The following is a 25171-nucleotide window of genomic DNA, read 5'->3' on the forward strand; positions in this document are numbered from 1 at the left end:
GTGGGGTTTTTGTCCCTGCCTGATTGTCCACCCCTGGTTGTTCTCCTGTTTTTTTTTTTTTTGTGCTTCTGCTCTTTCTTCCTGCCTCCTCTGCAGCAGGGATGTTCTGCGTGTGTTCTTAGGCGTTGGTCAGCCTGTGTCCTGTGATGTGCTTCTTTGTCTCGGTCTGTTGCAGTTGTTCGTGCCCCTTGGTTTGGGTCCTGTTCTGGCGGCGACCCTTCCGCCTTCTTTGGTTTTCCTAGCTTGCTCTGCCGGTTGTTGTTGTTTTTTTTTTTTTTGGGGGGGGGTTCTTGCGATGTCTCGCGTCGGACCCGTCGTTTCTGAACTCCTGGCGGGCTTGCATGCTTCGGGGAGTTTTTCTGTTCGGCAGACGTTCCATCTCCTTGTGCCGCCTGGGTTTCGGTGGTCGCGCCCGAGTTCTTCTCGCGGCTCCGCCTTTTTCCTGGGCTCGGGGGGGCCTTGTCGGGGCTGCTTATGTTCTGCCTCGTGGTCTCGCCTCCGGTTGGTGGTCGGGTGGCTTCGTGGTAGGTGTCCCACCTGCGTGCTTCTCTTGGCGGCAGTATAGGGTATTTTGGCGGTCCTTCCTTTTCCTGTCCCTTCTTAGGTGGTTCCTCTTGTTAGCTTGGTTTACTCTCGGCTTGGTTTTCTAGTGGGGGTTGGGGGCCGTCGTCTTGCCACATACTGTCGCCTCTTTTCGTGCGGCGCAGGCGGAGCCGCTTCAGCTTGCTTTCGGTCTTGGTGTTGCTTCTGCACCGTTAGTCAGCTGTCTTGTGCGTCATTTCACCTCCGGCCTGTTCGTGCGCCGCTTGCACCATCCTGGTCTCTGGTCAGCGTGCTCTGTCTTCTCCTCGGTTGGTAGTGCCCCTTCGGTTCCGGTGTGTTTTTTCGTCGGCTCTTTCCTTTGGGCCTTTGTCTCTGGGGGTCGGTTCGCTGAGTTTTCTTGCTCCTTCGGTTTTAGCGTTTTGGTTGTTTGATGGCAGCAGTCTCCGTCTTTTCTGGCGCGGGGTGGGGCTGCTGCATTCTGGAGGGGTCCAGGGTTTGTTGGTGCTTCGTTGGTCGGGCCGGGGGTGTGTCGTTTTTGTGTTCAGTGGCGGCCCTCCGCTGTTGTTTGCGTGCCACGGCGTTTGGGTCCGGAGCGCGTTTTGCGTTGATCCAGTTCTGTTCTTCCCGGTTCGCGGGTGAGGGTGTCCCGGGTGGTCAGCCGTGTTCTTGCGGCTAAGCTGCCTGTGTTCTTCCCTCATGCCTGTGGCGTTCGTGGCTTCGCTGCTCTCGCTGCCGTCTGGGCGACGTGGCCTTGCAGTGTTTTGGGCATGGATTTTTGGTGTTCGTGCAGGGGCCTTGCTGCTCGTGGTTCTCGTGTTGTTCCCGGGATTTTCGGGGCTGTGGCGCCTTGGGTTGGCGTTTGCTGCCGGTTGTCTCGCCTCCTTGGGGGGTGCGTGGTGTCCGCCTCCCGGTTTTGTCCCTTTGACCTTCCTCTGTGGGTAGTTAGCTCCGGGGAGCCGACGGGGCTCCCCCCAGAAAACCAGCGTTGAATGTAATGAAACGCCATTTTCTGGGTGAGACCCGGAGGCTCCCCGGCAACCCTCCCTCCCTCCGGTCGGCGTTTTTCGCGTGTTTTGACATCCAGCCTCAGAACTGATGGGTGGATAGCCGGCGTGGGAGGTCTGGGGCTCCCCCTTCCCCCTCCCGGGGAGGGGGGAGCTGCGCAGACAGCGGCGCGGTGACGTATGACGTCATACTAGTTTCCTTGTTTTCTGTTGAAGAGTTCTATTCACTAGTTCGGCTTAGGTAGCAATTTTCACCAGAATAGGGGTTTGTTTTGGAATGCTTACCTTTCTGGATGCTTGACCCGGTCGATGGCAGACATAGAATGCTTCCAACCACACGGGGGTTTCTATAGGCCATTGCTCCCCTTGCCTCTCTGAGGGGGCCAGGTTCTGGCTCGTGGTCCCCGGTAGGCCCTAGAACTCCATACACATGACTGATGCCAAAGTCTGACATTAGCATATCAGCCGGTAAAGCTCCGGGGAGCCTCCGGGTCTCACCCAGAAAATGGCGTTTCATTACATTCAACGCTGGTTTTTTGTATTTTTTATTCCTTCTTTCAACACAATTTATACCTAATCCCGATTACTATTAAGTTTTAGTCTGTGTTTTTTTCCCCCCACACCTTGCCCGAAATGCTATGAGTATTAGTGGCTTTAGGTATTGTATGTACTAGCTCTGCCTATAAATCCAACATTATGTTTGTAAATCAACTGTATGTACTTTTCCTGAATAAAATGTATTTATTATTTATTTTTTAATCAGTAAGTATTAAAAGAAGGCACCAAGCTGGGAAGGCTATGTAGCACCATTGTGTGTAACAATAAACCAAATTTTTGTTAACAAATAATGCACCTGTATGGGAAAACAAATCCTGTCAGCTGTAAAAATATTGATGCAGTTATTTAAATGAAAAATATAATGAAAGAAATATTACTGGTTTATTTTTATCCTATCTTTTTGTACTGTACAGTATATCCAAGGAAGTGAAAAATTGAGACATAATGCACAATTTAATGAATGATTAGCATGGATTAGCAGTTCAAAAGAAATATGACTTGTATTACATATCAACATGACATCTTAATGATCCATGGTCAACATGATTTAATAAGGATAATACAGTACTGTATTTGTAATAATACAAACTATAATTTAAAATCTTTATTACTGATTTTTTTTATTAAGAAGATTAGGTATACACAGCAATGTGCTGCTACCCTATTCTATATGGAATATTACACAGTGTAGATAAAAAACTAGCTATAAGTTTATCTAATACTCCCATCTCACAGGATGGTTAGACATACTGTACATGGAATCAATTTAGAAAATACCAGCCTCAATACAAAAAACAAATCAACTCTGACTAAACAACTCTAAGCAATTTTCACAAGAGGTAAGCACTGAATCATGGAAACATTATATTATAATTACTCTTACCAGTTTCTACAAAACTCCTCTCAAACAATGTATTTTTAAACATGTTTAGGTATACACAGTAATGTGCTGCTTCCCTATTCTGTATAAAGGACCACACAGTGTAGATAAAAAACCAGCTACAAGCTCACCCAACATCCTCACCTCACAGGATGGCCAGTCATACATGGAATTAGGAGAGAACAAAATACTTAATGCTGATCTATTAGCCTCCACTGGCAAAATCTGGGTGCAGCACAAGAATATCTTCCAATATTCCTGAGTGTATGAAGTAATTACAGAGCTCAAAATACCTCATACCATTTGGTATGAAGTCACTGATAACAGGACAATCACAGATATAGTGTTGGAGAGTATGTTCTCTCAAGTAGGACTGAAAACAGATGTTTTCTGTGGGGAGCCCCTACGGCTCCCTGGAGCTTATCGGGCTAATGTATGTTATGTTAGACCGGGACATTAGCTAAGGAGTTCAGACCTACCAGGGACCAGCGCCAGAACCTGGCCCCTTCAGAGAGGTTTCAGGGAGCAATGGCCCTGGAAAACCCCATATGGTTGGGGGTTTTCCTTATCTGCCATCGACCGGGGTTAGGCACCCAGAAAGGTAGGCGTAACAAAACAAACCCCACATGGTAAGAAACTACAACAAAAACCGAACAGAGAGGTAGAAAACTCCCTACAATCCCAAGGAAACAAGCAAACAAGCAAACATCACACTTTACTGCCGCGCCGATCGTCCGCGCAGCCCTCCCCACCCCGGGAGGGGGAGGGGGGAGCCCCGGACCTACCGCGCCGGCTGCCAAGCTCCAGTTCGTTCGCTAATGTCAACCGGGATTGACGCTTCTCTGGCCTCAGTTTCCTAGGCGGTGTTTGCCTTGTGTGGCATTCACTGCCGTGTGTTGTGGTGTGCGGTGGCCAGGAGTACTTCATCAGTGCTGGGGCTGCATGTGCTTAGTGGCTGACTTCCCTAAGCGCCCTGTGAGTACTGCCCTTGCGTAACAGGGTTATCTTCCCTGGGGCGTTCGGGAACCATTCCCGTAGAGGTTCTTGCTGCTCGGCATTTGCCTCGCCCTTGGGGCCAGCTGGGGCTTGGGGCCCTTGTTTGGCCCTGGGTAGGGATTGGTATTGTGCTGGTTAGGGCGTCAAGGTGTTGCGCAGCCTGCCACCTAAGCGGCGGCCGGTTTCTGTTGCCTCTGGAGACGGTGTACTTTTGCGGGGTTTTTCTTTTGTTTTTCATTTTCTTGCCTGGTGGGGGTCTGCCTAAGGTGGTTATAGTTCCGCTGGTAGTGTTTGGCGGCCCTCTGCTAGGCCCCCGTGCTTGTACACGTCTCAGGGGTTTTCAGTGCTATAATCTACCCTCTTGTTATGTTTGGGTTTCTTAACCGGTTAGCAACACCTTGCCCGGGCTTCCCGTAGTTGTTACCCTACGGGCCCTGGAAACCCCTGTCTGGGCTCGGGGGACCATTGAATGTGTCTTCCGGGTTCCAACCCGTCTTGAACGGGATCGTTGGTTGCTGTTCCCTTGTCTCCGGGTGACAGTCGCCATTTTTACCTCCGTCATGCTGCCTGTTGGGTCACTGACACCTTGACCCGGAGTCTTGCGAGTGATTCTCTGCTTGTTCTCCAGTACTCTCCTGATGTTATTACTGTTCAGAGTACAGGCGGCATCCGTGTTGCAAGCTAGGTTAGGTTGCTGCAACATGCTAGGTTGGTTTCCCACTCGAATGCCCCGTGGCCGCCCCGTTTGGTTAGGTGCTGCTCGCCCCTTTCTCTCCATGTTCCCGGCTCCGGACCGTCTGCGGGTTTCGGGGTCGGGGCGGGGTTCAGTTGCGGCAGAGACTCGGGCGGTTTTCGGGGGATGCCCCGTTCGGGTTGGGGACGGAGGTTTGAGCCTGTGCCTCCTGCCAAGGCTTCTGGGTCTTACCAGCGGCCCTTTCTTGTTGCCTTTCCCATGGGCTCTTGCTTTTCTTTAAGGGCGGAGGGCTTGGAGGACGGCTCTGCCCCGGGGCCTCTGTTGTTGGTTCCCGGGGCTGTGGGGGTTGCCTGCTAGCAGTTCTGGGGCGGTTTTGCCCCTTCAGGGGTTTTTCTGCTGTTGGGCGTCGTTTTTCGCCCTTCCAGTCTGCTAGCTTCCCACATTTGCTGGCGTGTTTTTGTGTATTAAGCGTCAGTCACAGCCCCTGCTGGCGGCCATTTTCGTCTGCCGGTTTCCCGGCGTGGCCACCAGGGCGGCGTTGCGGTTTGTTTACATGCGTCTGGGTGTGCGAGCGAGCGTCTCTGGTGAGTTTTCAAAAAATTTGCAGGGTTTTTGTTCTCCTGTTGTCGTTTCTTTGTTTTTCTGGTGTTTTCTTGCCGTTGCCTGTTCCTCTGGGAACGTTTGGGTGTTGATTTTGGGTCTGAGCCTCTGGGTTTAGGCTCAGTGCCCCTGGCTGGTATGCTTGCTCCCACACCTTGCCCCTCGGTTTTCGGTCTGTTGGGACCGTTTTCCCAGGGCGTTCTGCTGGGGTCTGTGCTTTGCCTTTTAGTGGTGTTCTCCGCCGGCAAATGTGGTGGTTTGGGCTCCCCCTGGTTCGATTCTGGGTTCCTTTGGGTTCCTTGGTTTCGCTCTGGAGGTTTCTTCCTCTTGGGCCCCCTTTTGTGGGTTCAGGGGACTTTGTTTCCTCGTGTGACCCGGTTCTGCCTTTTGGGGTTCCGGGGTCTTCCTGGCTTGCAGACTGAGCTTTTTGGGTCTTGGCACATGTTGTGGTTGTGCTGGGACTTTGTGGTTTTGCTGTCGAGGTGGGCCTTTTGATGCAGTTTTGTGCCTTCTTTGCCTGGCCGGCGTAGTGCTCTTTGCCACTAGTCAGCGGCTTGTGCTTTTACAATATATGTCCTCACCTAGTTGTGCTTGTGGGGGTTGAGCTCTGGCTCCTTGGTCCTGCCTCTCAACCGTCCGTCAACAGGTGTATCGGTTCCTGTGCCTCTTGGGCTCTGTCATGTCTACATGTGACATTGTATGGGGGTCAGCCTCGTTACTTGTGTGAGGAGTCGCCACATTACTTCTTAGTGCTTTCCCGTTCCCATTCTGACACTCAAAAAAAAAAAAAAAAAAAAAAAAAAAACTAATTCTATCTGTGGCTCTTTTGGGTACTCAGTTTCCACCTGTGTCCCCTAGTGCGTGTGCCCCTTGTGTTACATAGCCTGTCCTTCTCAACCCTGTCGATTCCCTTGGGTATCTTGTATGTGGTGATCAGGTCTCCCCTCACTTCCTCTTCCAGCGAAGTGTGGTTTCATTCCCGTAGTCTCTCCTCATGACTTCGGTAGTGTACTTTTTCTTTCTGAAGGGGTTCTGTTCCCTTCTCTGTTGACTGGGCGCTGGGGGAGCAGCTTGCTCTGTTGCCTCTCGCTTGGTCCCGCTGTTGGTGGGCGCTTTGGGTTGTCTTCCGGCCTCTGCTGGCGTCGGAGGACGGCTTCTCCCCCTTGGGGGGGGTTCAGAGCTGGCGGGGTGGGCTTCTTCCCTGCGCTTCGTCATTTCCTCTTCGTGGGTGCGTGGGGCGTGGTCGATCCGCCCCATCCTTCTGGGCTTCCCGTCTGCTCTTTGCAGTCATGAGCTTTTCCCGTCTGCTCTTTGCAGTCATGAACTTTTCCAGTCAGCAGTTCTTCTGGACTCCTTCCGTCTGCGCCCTGGATCCTCTGCCCTGCTCGGAGGACTGTTGTCTCCTGTTTGGATTCTGTTAGGGCCGGGTGCATGGATGGTGGACCTGGACCTCCAGGTCACTTCTTGGCACGTTCCTCTCCAGTTTTTCTGGGGCTAGCACGGTTGGTAATTACCTATGTGTACTTACCTAAGTGTAGTTACAGGATGAGAGCTACTCTCGTGGTGTCCCGTCTTCCCAGCACTCTTTGTCATATAATGCTTTGATTATAATTGTCATATTGTCCTATAATGATTGTCATATGTCATAATATGTCTTAATATGATTGTCATACAATGTTTTGGTGGTGGGGCTTCAGGTTTGCTGTTTTTATTGCATTCCCTATTTTGTGAAGGGCACTTTGTATACTCTTTGCATCTTTACCGGATCTTAGTGCCCTGTCTGCGTCTGAGATTCGGTGTCTGGCCTACCTCGACGACTGGCTGGAGTGGGCTCCCAGTCAGTCCGCTTGTCTGCTCGCCAGGGGATGGTTCTTTCCAGATCGCTGGGTTTGGTTTCCTGGTGATCTGGAGGTTTTACCTTCTGTTTCCGTCCCGGGTTCGGACCTGGGCCTCGTTTCAGGCTCTTGGGCCCCTCATTGTCTTCCCTCCAGAAGTGTTACTGTGGCTGTGGTCCCGCCTTTGGCTGTTCAGGAGGGGGTCCCGGGTTGCTCAGCGGTTGCTTGGGCGGTTGTGCGGGAGTTTGCACTTCTGCGTGCTTGTCTGCCCGCGGAGTCGGGTTTGGCTCCGGCGTCGGTTGGTTCCTACGGAGACTCCACTTCCGCCTCTTGCATTCCTTGGGTTCCTCTGGGGATCTGGTGTTGGTGCTGCGTCACCAGCTTCCTCTTTGGGGTTTTCAGGGTTCCGTGCCTTGGCAGCTCCCCGAGCCTTCGCTCGATGTGTTCACGGACGGGTCGTCTCTCGGCTGGGGCTTTGTGACCAGTGCTCACCAGGTCGGCCGAGGTTGATGGAGTCTGTCTGTCCGTCGGGCTCACAGCCCGGTTCAGGTGTTCATGGCTGTCTGGTTTGCGCTTCGGAGGGTTTGGGTCACTAGGTACTCTACCATTCAGCTCTGTTTGGACTGTTCTCTGGTGGTTCTTGCCGGAACCCCAGGGGGTTTGGTTAACCGTGTGGTTCGTGTCCGGGGTGTGTCCTGCATCCTGGTGGACAGCTGTCTCGGTTCATTCCTCTTCGTGGGTTGGCCAGTCGTCGCCGATTCGTTTTGTTGGCTCTGTTGGGCTTATGGACTCCTGGCCATGGACGTCTTCGGGTCGGCGTGGTCTAGGCGTCGCCCGTTTTGTGGCGCCCTTCCCACCTGCGAGGACTTCACGGTGGAGGCTTTCGGCAGGCCTGGTCGAGGTGGGGGGTACCTGTACCTCTTCTCCCGGTCCAGCTGTTGCTTCGGGTTCTGGCTCGGTTGCAGCCCATTCCCACGAGAACAGTCCTTATGGTTCCACGGTGGCCGGCCCGGCCTTCTTTTCAGACGCTGCTTGATAGGTGTCCGTACCCGGGGCGTTTTTCCTGAGGCTTCGCCTCTTTCAGCAGGCCGCATCGGTCCTGTCCGTGACTGGTTCGGCCTTCTCTTTGGCTCTTCGCGTCTGGTATTTTGACGCTGGTATCGCCATCTCTATGGTGTTCAGGTGGCTTTGTTGACGGTGTCCCACCTGCGAGCTTCGTCTTGGAGACTGTATGACGTTTATTACGTTTTCTCGCGTTTTGTTTCCCCTCCGGCCTGCTCATGAGTCGCCTGAGCCATCCTGGTCCTTGTTCAGGGTGCCTTCTTCTCTTCCCCTCAGTTTGTGGTAGCCCCTTCGGTTTCAGTTTCCTCCTCTTTGGTACTGGTGGTAGCTTTATTGGTGTGCAGCCTTTCTCTGTCCTGGCGACGGTAGAGACGGCTGCTTTCCGGAGGGGTTCTTTGGGTATTGGTACTTGTTTGGTTTGGCCGGGGGGTGCGTCCTGTGTTGTCCAGTTGTGCTTTTTGCTGTTGCCGGCGTACCGTGCCTGGGGATGCGCTGTGGTTGATCCGGTTCCTTCATTCCCTGTTTTCAGGGCTCGTGTCTCCCGGGTCGTCCGCAGTGTTTTCCTTCTTCCTGCGATCTGTCTTTGCGCCCGTGCTGTTCAGACGTTTGCAGCAATTGCTGCTGTGTTGGTGACGTCTCGGGCTCATTTCGGGCGCAGGGAATTGTGGGTCGCACAGGTTTTTGGCCGCCCATCCATATGTGCGTCTGTTCTTGGGCGTTCTTGTTGCCTTGGGTCGCAGGTTTGCGACCGGTTGTCTTGGCTTTGCGTTGCAGAGTTTGTGGCGGCCGCCTCCCGGGTTAGCCCTTTCTTTTCCTTCTCTTTGGGTATGAAGCTCCAGGGAGCCGTAGGGGCTCCCCACAGAAAACCAGCGTTGAATGTAATGAAACGCCATTTTCTGGGTGAGCCCCGGAGGCTCCCTGGAAACCCTCCCTCCCACCGGTCGGCGGTTTTTTCGCGTTGGTTGAAGCTTAGCTTCCGAACTGGAGCTTGGCAGCCGGCGCGGTAGGTCCGGGGCTCCCCCCTCCCCCTCCCGGGGTGGGGAGGGCTGCGCGGACGATCGGCGCGGCAGTAAAGTGTGATGTTTGCTTGTTTGCTTGTTTCCTTGGGATTGTAGGGAGTTTTCTACCTCTCTGTTCGGTTTTTGTTGTAGTTTCTTACCATGTGGGGTTTGTTTTGTTATGCCTACCTTTCTGGGTGCCTAACCCCGGTCGATGGCAGATAAGGAAAACCCCCAACCATATGGGGTTTTCCAGGGCCATTGCTCCCTGAAACCTCTCTGAAGGGGCCAGGTTCTGGCGCTGGTCCCTGGTAGGTCTGAACTCCTTAGCTAATGTCCCGGTCTAACATACCATACATTAGCCCGATAAGCTCCAGGGAGCCTCCGGGGCTCACCCAGAAAATGGCGTTTCATTACATTCAACGCTGGTTTTTTTTCCACCAAGAGGGCTATAAACCCATGGAACCGCCTACCCGCTGAAGCCGTAAATGCCAAATTCCAGCTAAAAAATATCATTAAGACAATTGGCGGGCCCTTTAACAAGCCGCCGGCTTTCTGTCCTCTTCGAGGTCACTAGATAGTTAGTAGCCCTTGGGTAAATTCAGTAAATATATACAATAATTGTCAGCGCATCTTCCGAGCAACAAGGACAGCTACACAGTATCTCTTAGAATTACGTAGGTAAACAACAAATGTAACATATTTGTTTACTACAATGTTGGTGCTGGCTGTAGAAGTTGTAAAAACATTGTTTTACTTCGAAATATACTAATTTTATAAGAAAATTCGACGTAAATAGGAGGCAGTAGAGCTCCGATAAGCCAGCGCTAAATCTTCAATATGAAGAATGTTGCTGCTCTCTGATTGGCCAAACGAAACACAGTAGTGACCTCTATCGGCACGCAGGTGAACCAACAATTTTCTTCCTAAGTATACCTTATTGAATCGCACCTAAGCATCTTCTTAGGGCGCACTTAGGAACCTTCGTAGCAAACCCACTTACGAAGAAATACACAGAGCTACCTGAATCTAGGTCCAGGTTCGGACTGGGCTGGGTCTTGTGTGGAACTCTCGGATCGCTTCCTTGTCTCTCCCTCTTACAGCACGGCATAGGAGTTGCGGCGGTGTGGCATTCACTTCAGAGGGTTTGTGTTGCTCGTGGAGCAACGATCCGGCTCCATTCGAACTGCTCCCTGGTGGTTCATTGTCTGAACCGCGGGTGTTTGATGCGATCCTTAGCTCTTTATTGGCTGGTCGCTTCAGGTGACTCGTTTGCTGAGTTCTCGGGATTTGTCTCTCCTGACAGTTCATGTTCAGGGGGTGTCAGACGTCTTGGCGGACAGCCTGTCTCGGTTCATTCCCCTATCCACGGAATGGACGGTCGACGCTGACTTGTTCAGTTGGCTCTGCCGGACGTACGATCACATAGAGGTAGACCTCTTCACGTCGATGTAGTCAAGGCGTCTTCCAGTGTATGTGGCGCCCTTCCCAGACTGCGAGGCCGTCGGGGTCAATGTCTTTCAGCTGGACTGGTCGAGTTGGGGTTACCTGTACCTCTTCCCACAGGTTCGGTTATTGCTCTGGGTCCTGGCTGCCTTGGGGACACTTACCAGGGACAAGTAGTCCTGTTGGCTCTTTGAGTGGCCGGCTCTGGTGGCCGGCCCAGCCCAGTCCTGGTCTCAGGCGCTTCTTGCTCGCTGTCCGAACCCGAGGGTCTTCCCGCGGCTCCGCCTTTTTCAGCAGATCGGTCCATTCCGGTACGTGGCTGGTTCGATCTTCTCCTCCTGTTTTTTGCGTCTGGTCATTTTGATGCGGTTTATCACCACTTGTATGGTGATCAAGTGGCTTAGTTGATGGTGTTCCACCTGCGAGTTTCGTCTCGATAGCAGTATGAAATTCCTGGCGGTCCTTTCAGCACTTTCTCTTCGTAGGTTGTCTTTGTTTTCTGGTCGAGTTGTTTTGTCCTTTCTCTCTTGGTTGATTCAGGACCATCATCTTGTGCCATATCCTGTCGCCTCGTTTCGGGCGGCGCTGACGGAGCCATTGCATCTTGCATTTCGAGTGGATGTCACTTCTGCTCCGTTCCGCAAGCATTCTCAGGCGTTGTTTTCACCTCAGGTCTGCTCATGCGCCACCTGAGCCGTCTTGGTCGTTGCACTGGGTGTTCTCAACTCTCCTCCTTCCCCCTCATCACCATCTTCCATACACCATCAAGAGCCCTCCATAAAGGTAAGATAAACTTAGGTACTGTATTGTAGTTAGAAAAAACATTGTATTCAGTATAAAATATATTTATGTTAATATTTTGGAGGGTGGGGAACGGATTAATTCAATTCCCTTTATTTCTTATGGGAAAAATCATTTCGACTTACGATATTTCGACTTATGATCCGTCTCTGGGAAGGAATTAGCATCGTAAGTCGAGGCCCCATTGTATGTATACTTTTTCTTTCGGAAAGGGCTCTGTTCCCTTCGCTGTTGACGGGGCGCTGGGGAAGCAGCTTGCTCTGTTGTCTCTCGCATGGTCCCGCAGTTAGTGGGCGCTTTTGGTTGTCTTCCAGCCTCTGGTGGCGACGGCGGACGGCTTCTCCCCCTTTGGAGATTCAGGGCTGGCAGGGTGGGCTTCTTTCCCTGTGCTTCGTCATGTCATCTTAGTGGGTGCGTTGGATGTGGTCGATCCGCCCCATCCTTCTGGGGTTCCCGTCTGCTCTATGCAGACACGGGCCTGGCGAATCTGCGGTTCTTCTGGACTTCTTCAGTCTGCGCCCTGGATTCTATGCCCTCATCGGAGGACTGTTGTCTACGGTCTGGCTTCTGTTGGGGCCGGGTGTCTGGATGGTGGCCCTGGACCTCCAGGTCAGTTCTTGGCACATTCTTCTCCAGTTTTCCAGGACTGGCACAGTTGGTGGTGGGGCTCTAGGCTTGCCACTTTTGTTGTCTTCCCTAGTTTGTTATTGGCACTTGGTGTATTTACGCATCTTTACCGGATCTTGGTGCTCTGTCTGAGTCTGCTTGGGATTCGGTATCTGGCCTACCTCGACGACTGGCTGGTGTGGGCTCCCAGTTGGTCCTCTTGTCTGCTCGCCAGGGGTGTGGTTCTTTCCAGATCGCCGGGTTTGGTTTCCTGGTGATCTAGAGGCCGTTCCATCTGTTTCCGTCCCAGGTTCGGACCTGGCTGGGTCTTGTTTAGGGCTCTTGGGCCGCACCAGAAGTGTTGCTGCAGCTGTGCTCCCACCTTCGGCTGTTCATGAGGGGGTCCCCGGTTGCTCGGCGGTTGCTCAAGCAGTTGTGCGGGAATCTGAACTTCGACTTGCTGGTCTGCCTGCAGGGTCGGGTTTTGCTTTGGTGTCTGTTTGGTTCCTTCAGGGACTCCCCTTTTGCCCCTCCTGCAATCATTGGGTTCGTTCCTCCGGGGATCTTGTGTTGGTGCTGCGTCACCAGCTTCCTTTTTGGGATTTTCGGTGTTCCGCGCCTTGGCACCTCCCCAAGCCTTTGCTCAATGTGTTTACGGACGAGTCATCTCTCGGCTGGGGCTTTGTGACCAGTGCTGACCAGGTGGGCCTGGGATGGTGGAGTCTGTCCATCCGTTGGACTTACAGCACAGTTCGGGAGTTCGTGGCTGTCTGGTTTGCACTTCGGAGGGTTTGGGTCATTCGGTGCTCTACCATTCAGCTCTATTCGGACTGTTCTCTGGTGGTTCTTTGCCGGAACCACTGGGTTTCTCTTAGATGTTTGCCTTTGGGGTTGGTCCCTTCAAGTGGCTCGTTTGCTGGATTCTCGGGGTTTGGCTAACCGTGAGATTCATGTCCGGGGTGTGTCCTACATCCTGGCGGACAGCTTGTCTCAGTTCATGCCTCTGTTCGCAGATTGGCCAGTCGTCGCCGACTCGTTTCGTTGGCTCTGCCGGACATATGGACTCCTGGCCATGGATGTCTTTGAGTCGGCGTGGTCTAGGCGTCGCCAATTCCATGCGTCATTCCCATTGGCACCCTTACCTGCCTGCGAGGCGTTCACGGTGGATGCCTTTCGGCAGAACTGGTCGAGGTGGGGGTAACTGTTCCTCTTCTCCCGGTCCAGCTGTTGCTTCGGGTTCTGGCTCGTTTGGAACCCATTCCCAAGAGAGTAGTCCTTGTGGTCCCTTGGTGGCCGGCCCAACTTTATTTTCAAATACTGCTTGATAGGTGTCTGAACCCGGGGCGTTTTCCCGCAGCTCCGCCTCTTTCGGCAGGTCAGACCTGTCCTGTACGTAACTGGTTCGGCCTTCTCCTCGGCTCTTCGCATCTGGTATTTTGACGTGGGTATCACCATCTCTGTGGTGATCAGGTGGCTTTGTTGATGGTGCCCCACCTGCGAGCTTCGTCTCGGTGACAGTATGATGTTCCTGGTGTTTCTATGCACCTTTTTCTTGCTCTTCATAGGTTGTCTTCTCTTTCGCATCAGGTTGTCTTGTCCTTTCTTGGATTTTCAGAACTACAGTTATTTGATGTTTCTTACTGTCGCCTCGTTTTGTGTGGCGCTGGCAGAGCCGCTCCAGCTTGCGTTCGGGGTGGACGTCACATCTGCCCCGTTCCATATGCTTTCTCATGTTTTGTTTCACCTCCGGCCTGCTCATGCGTCGCCTGAGCCATCCTGGTCCTTGATCAGGGTGCCCTCTTATCTTCTCCTCAGTCTGTGGTAGCCCCTTCGGTTCAGGTTTCTGCTCTTTGGTACTGGTGGTAGGTTTGTACGTTTGCAGCCTTTCTCCGTCCTTCTGGCGACGGTCGAGACGGCTGCTTACCGGGGTGGGGTCCTTGGGTTATTGATGCTTGATTGGTTCGGCGGGGGGTGTGTCCTGTGTTGTCTGATTGCACTTTTTTTGCCGTTACCTGCGTACCGTGTCTGGGGATGTGCTTTGGGTTGATGCGGTTCCCCTCGTTCCCTGTTTCAGGGCTCAGATCTCCCAGGTCTTCCACAGAGTTTTTAGGTCTTCCAGCATGCAGTCTATCCTTGCGCCCGTGCTGTTCGGACGTTTGCAGCTTTCGCTGCTGTGTTGGTGACGTCTAGGGCTCATTACGGGCGCAAGGATTTGAGGGTCGCATAGGTTTCTGGTCGCCCGTTCTTTGTGCGTGTCTGCTTCTGTGCGTTCTTGTTGCCTTGGGTCACAGGTTGCAGCCTGTTGTCTCGGCTTCGTGTTGCAGAGTTTGTGGCGGCCACCTCCCGGGTCAGCCCTTTCTTTTCCTTCTCTTTGGGTATCCAGATCCACCTCTCCAGGGAGCCGTAGGGGCTCCCCACAGAAAACCAGTGTTGAATGTAATGAAACGCTATTTTCTGGGTGAGCCCTGGAGGCTCCCTGGCAACCCTCCCTCACACCGGTTCCCGTTTTTTTTGCATTGGTTGAAGCTTAGCCTCCGAACTGATAGTAGGCAGCCGGCGCTGAAATCCGTGGGTCCCCCCTCCCCCTCACGTGGGGGGGGAAGGGCTGTGCGGACATTCGGCAGTAATGTGTGATGTTTGCGTGTTTGTTTGTTTGTGTCCTTGTGATTGTAGGGAGTTTCTACCTCTCTGTTCATTTTTTTGTTTTAGTTTTTTACCATGTGGGGTTTGTTTTGTTATGCCTACCTCTCTGGGTGCCTAACCCCGGTCGATGGCAAATAAGGAAAACCCCAACCACAAGAGGGTTTTCCAGTGCCATTGCTCCCTGAAACCTCTCTGAAGGGGCCAGATTCTGGCACTGTTCCCTGGTAGGTCTGAACTCCTTAGCTAATGTCCCGGTCTAATATAACATACATTAGCCCGATAAGCTCCAGGGAGCCTCCGGAGCTCACCCAGAAAATGGCGTTTCATTACATTCAATGCTGGTATTTTGTGACAATAATTCTATTAATACATCTTGGTTTTGGTTTAATTTACTGTTACCTATAGTTAAGTGAATAATTTACTATTATTTTTAATGATTGCTGAAATACTTTCTTCATACAGGGAACACCTTATGGCAAATATTAGTGAGCAAGAGAAGCTAGGTCGCTTGCTTCGAGAAGAACAAAAATCAGTTAAAGATCTCCTTCATACTTCTGCCAAGCAACTTAGAATGTGGCAGGATGTTGTAAAGTGAGTTATTGTTTTCTTTAAAGTTTCTAATTTACTAATATTTTAAAAATAACAAAGCCTTGAAATTAATTTATTTTTCTGAGCTAGCACTAGATCCCTCCCTTAGGCAAGTCATGACAGCCACATAAAAATGGGGAGAACCCCCCCCCATCCTCCCCAAAAAGCAAATAATCCACAACCCAATCCCTCTGCCTATGAAAAAACTATTGGGAGGAGAAATGTTCCACCACCCAACACTGATGATGAAGGCAATCTATAGTTCCTTCTCCAAATTCCAATACCAATACCTGTACCAGTACCTTGGTCCAGAATATTTGTGTGTGTAATGGCAGAGTAGGAGGTTTTGAAGGTGGTAAACTTCTGCAGGTCATTGGTCCAGTGATATAACCACAGATGGCTAATCTTGACCAATATAGATATAAGCTGAGACAGGCAAGCCTTGGACTAATATAACATGATCGAGATACCACTTGACAGATTTCCACACACAAACCAGGCCCACACTCGTGACCTGCTGAGTATGGGCCAATAGGTTTTCTGCAGTTATCTTTATTCTTATGGTCTTATGTTCTTAAGAATAGGGCCTCACCAAAGAGAAGACATCTTTTTCTTTACCAGGAATAATGGGATAAAGATAGAGGTGCACAAAAGTGACACCACAGCCAAGGCTAACAAATCCTGGCTGGCAGGAACCAATGCCAATAGAAACATATTATGCTAAGTTCTTTGAGGATTTGGTCTTGATCAAATCCTCAAAGAACTTGGCACTCTAAAGCATGGAGAAGACAGAAAATCCAATGCAGTATCCAGTGATTAGACAGATTTGAAGGAAGCATCAAAAATGGAGGTGGAAGAAAGGACATCCTAGCTAAAGAAAATGGCAAAGATAAGATGTGAAGACCAAAACCCAGGAGAAGAGGCTCCACCAAAGCTACTCTATAAGATACAATGGTGTTACCCCTAAGATAATGCACTGAAAACATCCAGGTCATAAATGACTTAAGCAGAGGCACTGACATGGATGATAATGGAGCAGGGCCAGAAATCTCTAGAGAAAATGCAACACCACCTCATACAGGCAAATGGAAGAATCCTGAAGAAGGTGAAGTTTGCTTCATTCTCAACTCACAATCAGAAATCCCATGTTTGATTCCTGGTTGGGCAAGTTTCCTTTTGCCTAATGAGTCTGTTCACCTAGCAGAAAATGAGTACCCAGGAGTTAGGAAACTGTTCTGGGGTTGCATCTTGAGTGGAGTCAGTAGTTTGACCTTAGAGGAACTCTGTATAAGCCTGAAGTATATATCTATAAACAGGCTGCCCTTCTACAAAATGAATTAACCCTAAAACCGTTAAGGGCCTTTTGGCCTTCAACACCCATAGGCGCAAAAAAAAAAAAAAAAAATTCTTTCATCTTATAAAAGTGTTCATTTGTGTTCCCTGATCATGGGAAAAATATAAAAAATCGTAGGTGGCATATTTTGGCTGCAATAGGGCGGGGAGTTCTGGCAAAAAAAAACAGCGTTGAATATAATGATTTCATTTCATTTTCTTGGTGAATGGAGTACAAGCAAAGAACACCACTCGCAGGACTCTGGGTCATAGGTGTCACTGACCCTAACAGGCAGCAAGGCGGAGGCGGATGGTGAGTGTCACCCTGAGACCCCTGAGACAAGGGGACAGAGCAACCTTCAAACTCGCACAAGGTGAGGTGGGACTCAGAGGTCCTCTACAGTGGACCACTGAGCCCAAACGGGGTTTTCAGGGCCCCTTAGGCTGACTGCTAAGGGAAGCCCAGGCGAGGTACTGCTAATTGGTTATCCCAGAGCTACCAAGCGAAGACCTAAAAGCTGGACCACTGCGACGTGTGCAAGCATGGGAACCTAGTGGAAGGCCACCAAAATCCTACAAGTGGTCCTACCGCCACACCAGGCAGACCAACCCCCACCAGGCAAAACAAAAAAAAAAACAAAAGAAAAACCTAAAAACACAACGTCTCCAGGTGAACAGTACTGGTTGCTATGCGTATATCAGACAGCTTCACAGTACCTCGCGCCCCAGCCAGCGACAAAACTACCTCCTATCCAAGGGCAAACAGGAGTAAGAACCATCCCAGCTGAACCCCAAGGGCGGGCAATCACCGAGCAGCGACAGAACCACACGGAGGTAGCTGCTCCTGAACGGCTCATGGAAGATAACTCCGAGGCTGCAAAGGTAGTACTTATGGGGCACCTAGGGAAGGTAGCCCTAGGTGCATGCAACCCCGATACTCTTGTGTTACTTCTGGCTCACACACCACCAAAACAGAGCAACAACACCGCACTGCAGCACTATGCAAAGAGTGGAGCTGGAGCAATTAACCGTTTGCCATCACAACAGCCTGTGAACTGAGAAGAGCTGCCGGCATGAAGGTCTGGGAACCCCCCCCCCAGTCCCCCTCCCGGGGAAGGGGTGGTTGCGCAGACGGATGCATGGCGGTTGTGGTGACGTCATGTTTGTTTCCTTATTTTTGATTGAGGAGTTCTGTTTGCTAGTTCGGCTTTCGGGTTACAATTTTTGACCAGCAGCAGTAGTTTTTTTTTAAATTCCTACGTTTCTGGATGCCTGACCTGGCAGATGGCAGACAAGACTGCTTCCAATTACATGCGGGTGTCTTTAGGCCATTGCTCCTCATGCCTCTCTTGAGGGGGGCAGGTTCTGGCTCTGGTCCCTGGTAGGCTTAGGACTCCTTCAATTGACTGTTGCCACGGCCTAATATATACACATCAGCCCGGTATAGCTTCAGGGAGCCGAGGGGATTCTCTACAGAAAAAAGGTGTTGACAGAGCAAGCGCCAGACGAGGTCTGTTCCGCCCCAGCTGTCAGGCGGGAGTTGCCACAAGGATATTATTACCTAATTATTTCAATGTCTCTGATTGATTTTTTCTTTGTTTTTTGCAGTAATATTGTTCAATAGTGTGTATTGTGATATATTTATGTAATAAAATATGTGAACCATTACTGTACTCAAAATTATGGTGTGCATATTAATGATTAACCCTTTAACTGCGCGGCCTATAAATATGACACCCCCCCCTTCCCTAAGTGCGCAAGAAATAAATTCTCGGGAAAAAATTCTTTTTAGTTCTGAAAGTGTCAAAAACCCCTCCCTGTATATGGGTATAGCAACGGAATTTCGAAATTGTACTTACTTTGGCTGCTACGGGGTCCGTAAGAACATAAACATAAGAACATAAGAACAAAGACAACTGCAGAAGGCCTATTGGCCCATACGAGGCAGCTCCTATTTATAACCACCCAATCCCACTCATATACACTGTACATGTCCAAATATGCTTGAAACAATCGAGGGACCCCACCTCCACCACGTTACGCGGCAATTGGTTCCACAAATCAACAACCCTGTTACTGAACCAGTATTTACCCAAGTCTTTCCTAAATCTAAACTTATCCAATTTATACCCATTGTTTCGTGTTCTGTCTTGTGTTGATATTTTTAATACCCTATTAATATCCCCCCCTGTTATGTCCATTCATCCACTTGTAAACCTCTATCATGTCACCCCTAACTCTTTGCCTTTCCAGTGAATGCAATTTAAGCTTTGTTAATCTTTCTTCATATTCGTTCTTATGTTCTTATGAACGTGTCCAGTGTAGGATGACTAAGTTAATTCCCCAAATTAGAAATCTTTCATATGAAGAAAGCTTAAATTGCATTCACTGGCAGTGCGAAGAGTTAGGGGAGACATGATAGAGGTTTACAAGTGGATGAATGAACACAACAAAGGGAATATTAATAGGGTATTAAAAGTATCAACACAAGACAGAACATGAAACAATGGGTATAAATTGGATAAATTTAGATTTAGGAAAGACTTGGGTAAATACTGGTTCGGTAACAGGGTTGTTGATTTCTGGAACCAATTACTGCATAACGTGGTGGAGGTGGGGTCCCTCGATTGTTTCAAGCACGGGTTGGACATGTATATGAGTGGGATTTGGTGGTTACAGATAGGAGCTGCCTCGTATGGGCCAATAGGCCTTCTGTAGTTACCTTTGTTCTTATGTTGTTATGTTTTTGTATGAAAGATTTCTAATTTGGGGAATTAACTTAGTCATCCTACGCTGGACACGTTCAAGTGAATTTATATCCATTCTATAATACGGCGACCAAAACTGAACTGCATAATCTAAATGGGGCCTAACCAGAGCTAGATATAGCTTAAGAACCACACCAGGTGTCTTATTACTAACGCTTCAAATAATAAATCCGAGTGTCCTATTTGCCTTATTACGAACATTCATGCATTGATCCTTTTGTTTTAAATTCTTACTAATCATAACTCCCAGATCCCTTTCGCAATCCGACTTCGCAATCTCAACACCATCAAGCTCGTATCTTGCAACTCTTATCATCATTACCTACCCTCAGAACTTTACATTTATCAGCATTAACCCTCAAACCGCTAGGGGCCCAAATGGAATTCACACCCACAGGCGCAACAAAAAAAAAATCCAAAAAATTCTTTCGTCTTATAGAAGTGTTCATTTTTGTTCCCTGATCACGGAAAAAATAACAAAAAAATCGTAGGTGGCATATTTTAGCCGCAATAGGGTAGGGAAGTGTGGCAAAAAAGGGGCGTTGGCAGAGCCTTCGCCAGACGAGGTCTACTCCGCCCGAGCTGTCAGACGGCAGTTGCCACAAATATATTATTACCTAATTATTTCAATGTCTCTGATTTTTTCTTAATTTTTTGCAGTAATATTATTCCATACAGTGAATTGTGGTATATTTATGTTATAAAATGTGTGAACCATCGCTGTACTCAAAATTATGGTGTGCATATTAGTGATTCAATTATTATGCTCATAAAACAATAAACAAATAGTTTTGCTGTTGTTACACTATATACACAGGTTATATATAAGTATTTGCATGTTTTGTACACCATAACGAACTACTAAGTTGGTCTTGTGAGTCAAAAAGCAACGAGGAGTGACCGCCAATCACCAGCGAGCCACTCACTGCCACTCCCTCCCTCAACACCACCTCACTCACCCTCATTCATCTCCCACAATACTCTTTCTGTATTTATTCACTATACACAGACGTTATATATATGTATTTACATGTTTTGTTCACCATAACTGTACATCTAAGCTTGTATGGTGAGTAAAGGCCATAAGACGTAGCTACTCACACAGTCAGCTGATCGGCAGCCACCCTCAAGGCCAGACGCACTAATATTTGTCCTTCAACAATATTGTTTGTGGTGTTATTATGCTATAGACACACATTATATATAAGTATCTACCTGTTTTATTCACCATACCTGAACAAATAAGCTGGTATGGTGCCCAAAGACCATAGTGGCCATCAGTAAACAAAATGCCAAGTCGTGCAGACGACGCTCCTCCCTCACCAAAATGGTGGCTCCCAACCTACTCCTCTCGCTGTTATCTCACACTATACACACGTTATATATAAGTATCTACATTTGTGTTCACCATATCGAACCACTAAGCTGGTATGGTGAGTGCAGTCAATAAATGGTGGCCACACACAGTCAGAAAACGACGCCACAACCCTCCCTCTCACAGCCTTACTCCTCCCTCCATGGAGCACAGCGCTAAATATCACCACAATCCTGCTATTATCAGAATCCTGGTCAGTTTTATCACAGGGGGCTTCAGTAATACTATCACTGCTAAATAATAGCAGTATCATTTATATTATGGTATTTGTAGGCGATGCTGTGGTCACAAGCTGAACAGCGGTGCTGTGAGCTCGTGCTGCGTGCGCCAGCCTTGGTGGCTTGCTCAATACTGACGCTGTAACATCCAAGAATGTTGGCCTGGATTTTTTTTCTAGGTGGCATCTGGCAACTATCGGTCGTGGCTGTACTATAGCTGCCCCTATTCCAGGCGGGGCGTTTAAATTATAGCGCTAGACACGAAATCATATATAAATGATGTGCGCTGTTTCGGTTTTGTCACTGATATCATTTATATATGATATGCGCGGTTTGAGGGTTAAACTGCATCTGCCAATCCTTTGACTATTTCAAAACTATTTAGATCAACTTGAAGTGATAGCGAATCTTCTTCCAAATTAATTTCCCTACCGATTTTTATATCATCGGCAAATTTGCAAATGTTGCTACTCAAACCTGAATCTAAATCATTTATATAAATTATAAACAACAGAGGTCCCAGGACAGAGCCTTGTGGCACTCCACTTACAACATTTTCCCATTCTGACTTGACTCCATTTATAGTAACTCTCTGTTTCCTTTGGTATAGCCATGCCCTAATCCAGCTTAATATAGCACCCCCAATACCATGAGCCTCTATCTTTTTAATCAGTCTTTCATGTGGCACTGTATCAAAAGCTTTGCTAAAGTCAAGGTACACAACATCACAATCCTTACCACTATCAACTGCCTCAACTATGCTAGAATAAAAAGATAACAAATTTGTTAAACATGAACGGCCATTTATAAAACCATGTTGCGACTCAATTATTAATTTATGTTTTTCAAGATGAAGACGAATTTTATTTGCATTTATCGATTCAAGTAACTTTCCCACAATAGACGTTAGGCTAATTGGCCGATAGTTTGACGCAAGTGATATTGCATAAGGTGGCGTGTGACGTCATCATTCCCTGTGCACCCGTGCCATAAGCTCCCGGGGCCGGTGGGGCGCCCGGGGCAGGGCATGCAAGTTGCCGCGAATATATTTTTGTTCATTTTTTGCGCACAGTTCCAAATACATTTTATTTGTTTTTATGCACTAATCCTATGTATAATGAACACGTACACCATATTATGGCAGTAAAACATCCGTACTGTCCAAGGACACTGTGTTACGTGCATGACACTTGTGTACACATATGTTGCACATATTTACCATGTATCATGCTAATTTATGTATATATGTATGCAATCTATTTACAGACTATACACTGTCACACACTATATACATTCACCATCAACACATTCAGAACACCGCGAGTGAGAGCTGCCACACCCAGCCAGCCCTCCCTCACTTCTCCAACATTGTATTCGCCAACTTTGCCCCTCCCATCATACAGTTATTCACACCAATGTTTCATGTTCATTTATGTATATTTACAACATATGTACACACTATACACTGTCACACACTATATACATTTACCATCAACACATTCAGAACACTGCGAGTGTGAGCAGCCACACCCACACAGGCCCTCCCTCACTCCAACATCTTACTCGCCAACATTGTTCCTCCCACTATACTGTTATTGTTATTATTACACTATTTACACATGTTATATATACTTATCTATATGTTTTATTTACTAGAACTATGCAAGTAAGCCGGTATTGTGTCCAAACAGTACAGTGGCCACCATACACTGCATGAGAAATCACACATCACACAACAGACAGCAGACGACGCTACTATTACGACGTCACCTCCCTCACCAACTGGAGAGAGTTGTCCTCTTGGCCCCTTGTTGGCTGGCCCAGCCGTGGTTTCAGGCGCTGCTTGCTCGGTGTCCAAACCCGAGGGTTTTCCCGCGGCTCCGCCTCTTTCAGCAGATCGGTCCAGTATGTCACGTAGCTGGTTCGATCTTCTCGAGTCTTCGCATATGTTTTTTTTTTTACTCGAGTCTATCATCATCTCTATGGTGATCAAGTGACCTCTTTGTTGGTGTCCCACCTGTGGGCTTCTTCTCCGCAGCAGTATGAGGTTTCCTGGCGGTCCTTGTGTGTCTTCATCGTTTTAGTTCACTGTCGGTTAGGGTGGTCTTGTCCTTTCTCTCTTGGTTGTTTCAGGACCATCATCTTATTGTTGTCTTGTATCGTGCGATGCTGGCGGAGCCACTTTAGCTTGCCTTCGGTATCGATGTTACGTCTGTGCCATTTCGCAAGCTGTCTCGTGCTTTGTTTCACCTCCAGCCTGCTCATGAGTCACCTGAGCTGTCCTGGTCTTTGTACAGAGTGCTCGCTTACCTTTCGTGTCCTTGTTTCATCATGTCCCCTTCGGTCCAGGATTGTTCCTCCAAGGCTCTTGTTGGCATTAGCCTCTGGGGGTCGGGTCAGGGAGCTTCATGCTCTCCTCCGGCGCAGGGGTTTCTGCTCTTTCGGTCGTGGTGATTGTTTTGTTCACCTGCAGCCGTCTCCTTCTTTTCTGGCAAAGAATGAGACTGCTGTGTTCCGGAGGGGTCCGTGGGTGGTTGTTGCTTGGTTGGTACGACCGGGGGTTCATCATACTTTGTATCCGGTTGCGGCGCTTCACCGTTATTTGCGCGCCATGGCTTCTGTGTCCAGGGACGCGCTTTGGGTTGATCCGGTTTCCATTCTTCCCTGTTCACGGGTTCGGGTCTCCCAGGTCATCCGCAGGGTTATCAAATCCAGCCAGCCTGCGATCTATCCCTGTGCATATGACGTCCGTACTTTCGCGGCTCTTGCTGCCGTCTTAGGGAACATGTGTTGGTTTGATATTTGGGCGCAGGGTTTTTGGCGGTCGAACAGGGTCCTGGCTGCTCGTTACCTCGTGAACGTCCCTGGGCCCCGTCGGACCTGTGTTGCTTTGGGTAGGCGGTTGCACCCAGTTGTCTTGACTTCGAGTTGAGGAGTGAGCGACGACCGCCTCCCGGGTATTTCCCTCTTTTTTCCGTCTGTGGGTAGTTAGCTCCGGGGAGCCGACGGGGCTCCCCCCAGAAAACCAGCGTTGAATGTAATGAAAATCCATTTTCTGGGTGAGTCCCGGAGGCTCCCTGGCATCCCTCCCTCCCTCCGGTCGGTGGTTTTTTGTGTTTTTGACATCCAGCCTCAGAACTGAGGTATGGGTAGCCGGCGTGAAGGGTCTGGGGCTCCCTCTTTCCCCTCCCGGGGAGGGAGGGGAAAGCGGGAGTGTGATGTCATACTAGTTTGCTCGTTTTTTGTTGGGAAGTTCTATCCACTAGTTCGGCTTTTGGTAGCAATTTTAACCAGAATAGGGGTTTGTTTTGGGATGCTTACCTTTTTGGGTGCCTGATCCGGTCAATGGCAGACATGGAATGCTACCAACCACACGGGGGTTTCTATAGGCCATTGCTCCCCTTTCCTCTCTGAGGGGGTCCGGTTCTGGCCGTTGTCCCTGGTAGGCCTAAGAACTCTATACACATGACTGATGCCAAAGTCTGACATTAGCATATATGCCTGGGATAACTCCAGGGAGCCTCTGAGATTCACCCAGAAAATGGCATTTCATTACATTCAACGCTGGTTTTTTTATTTTTTATTTTCTCAACACAATTTATACTTTAACTCTTAAATTGCGCATCACATCATATGATGCTCTGACCGACTTGCAGTAAATTGTGCATCGCATCATATGATGCTTTGGAGTACTACGCAAGATTTAAACGGCCTGCGGATACACGGGGTTCTCCACACCTTCATCAGGGCTCTTGTAAACAGACGCCATTTTTTTTTTAAATCATGGGCCAAATTCCCGGGTGTTAGGGGCCTCAGTATTGAGTGAGCTACCAAGCCTGACACACAGCATGAGCTCACAGCACTGCTGTTCAGCTTGTGACCACAGCATCACCAAAAAATGCCATAATATACTTGTTCATGCTATTATGTAGCGATGATATTATTACAGAAGACCCCTGACTGTGATAAAACTGACCAGGGTTCTGATAATAGCAAGATTGTGGTGATATATAGTGCTGTGCTCCATGGAAGGAGTAGTAATGCTGTGGGAGGGGAGGGTTGTGGCGTCATCTTCTGACTGTGTGTGGCCACCTTTTATTGTCTGAACTCACCATACCAGCTTAGTGGTTCGCTATGGTGAACACAAATGTAGATACTTATATATAACGTGTGTATAGAGGGGGTATAAACAGCAATAGGAGTAGGTTGGGAGCCGCCATTTTG

General features: G+C 49.2%; 1 protein-coding gene across 1 annotated transcript in view; it reads left to right on the forward strand.

Annotated features, from left to right (window-relative positions):
• LOC123755719 (intraflagellar transport protein 81 homolog) overlaps positions 1-25171 on the forward strand; it is a 192451-nt gene that overhangs the window by 159494 nt on the left and 7786 nt on the right. Inside the window, exon 14 of the mRNA XM_045738459.2 lies at positions 15129-15257. Coding sequence (XP_045594415.2) covers positions 15129-15257 — 129 coding nt within the window. The remainder of the gene's footprint in view (positions 1-15128; positions 15258-25171) is intronic.

This window comes from Procambarus clarkii, chromosome 43 (genome assembly GCF_040958095.1).
Source record: "Procambarus clarkii isolate CNS0578487 chromosome 43, FALCON_Pclarkii_2.0, whole genome shotgun sequence".
NCBI lineage: Eukaryota > Metazoa > Arthropoda > Malacostraca > Decapoda > Cambaridae > Procambarus > Procambarus clarkii.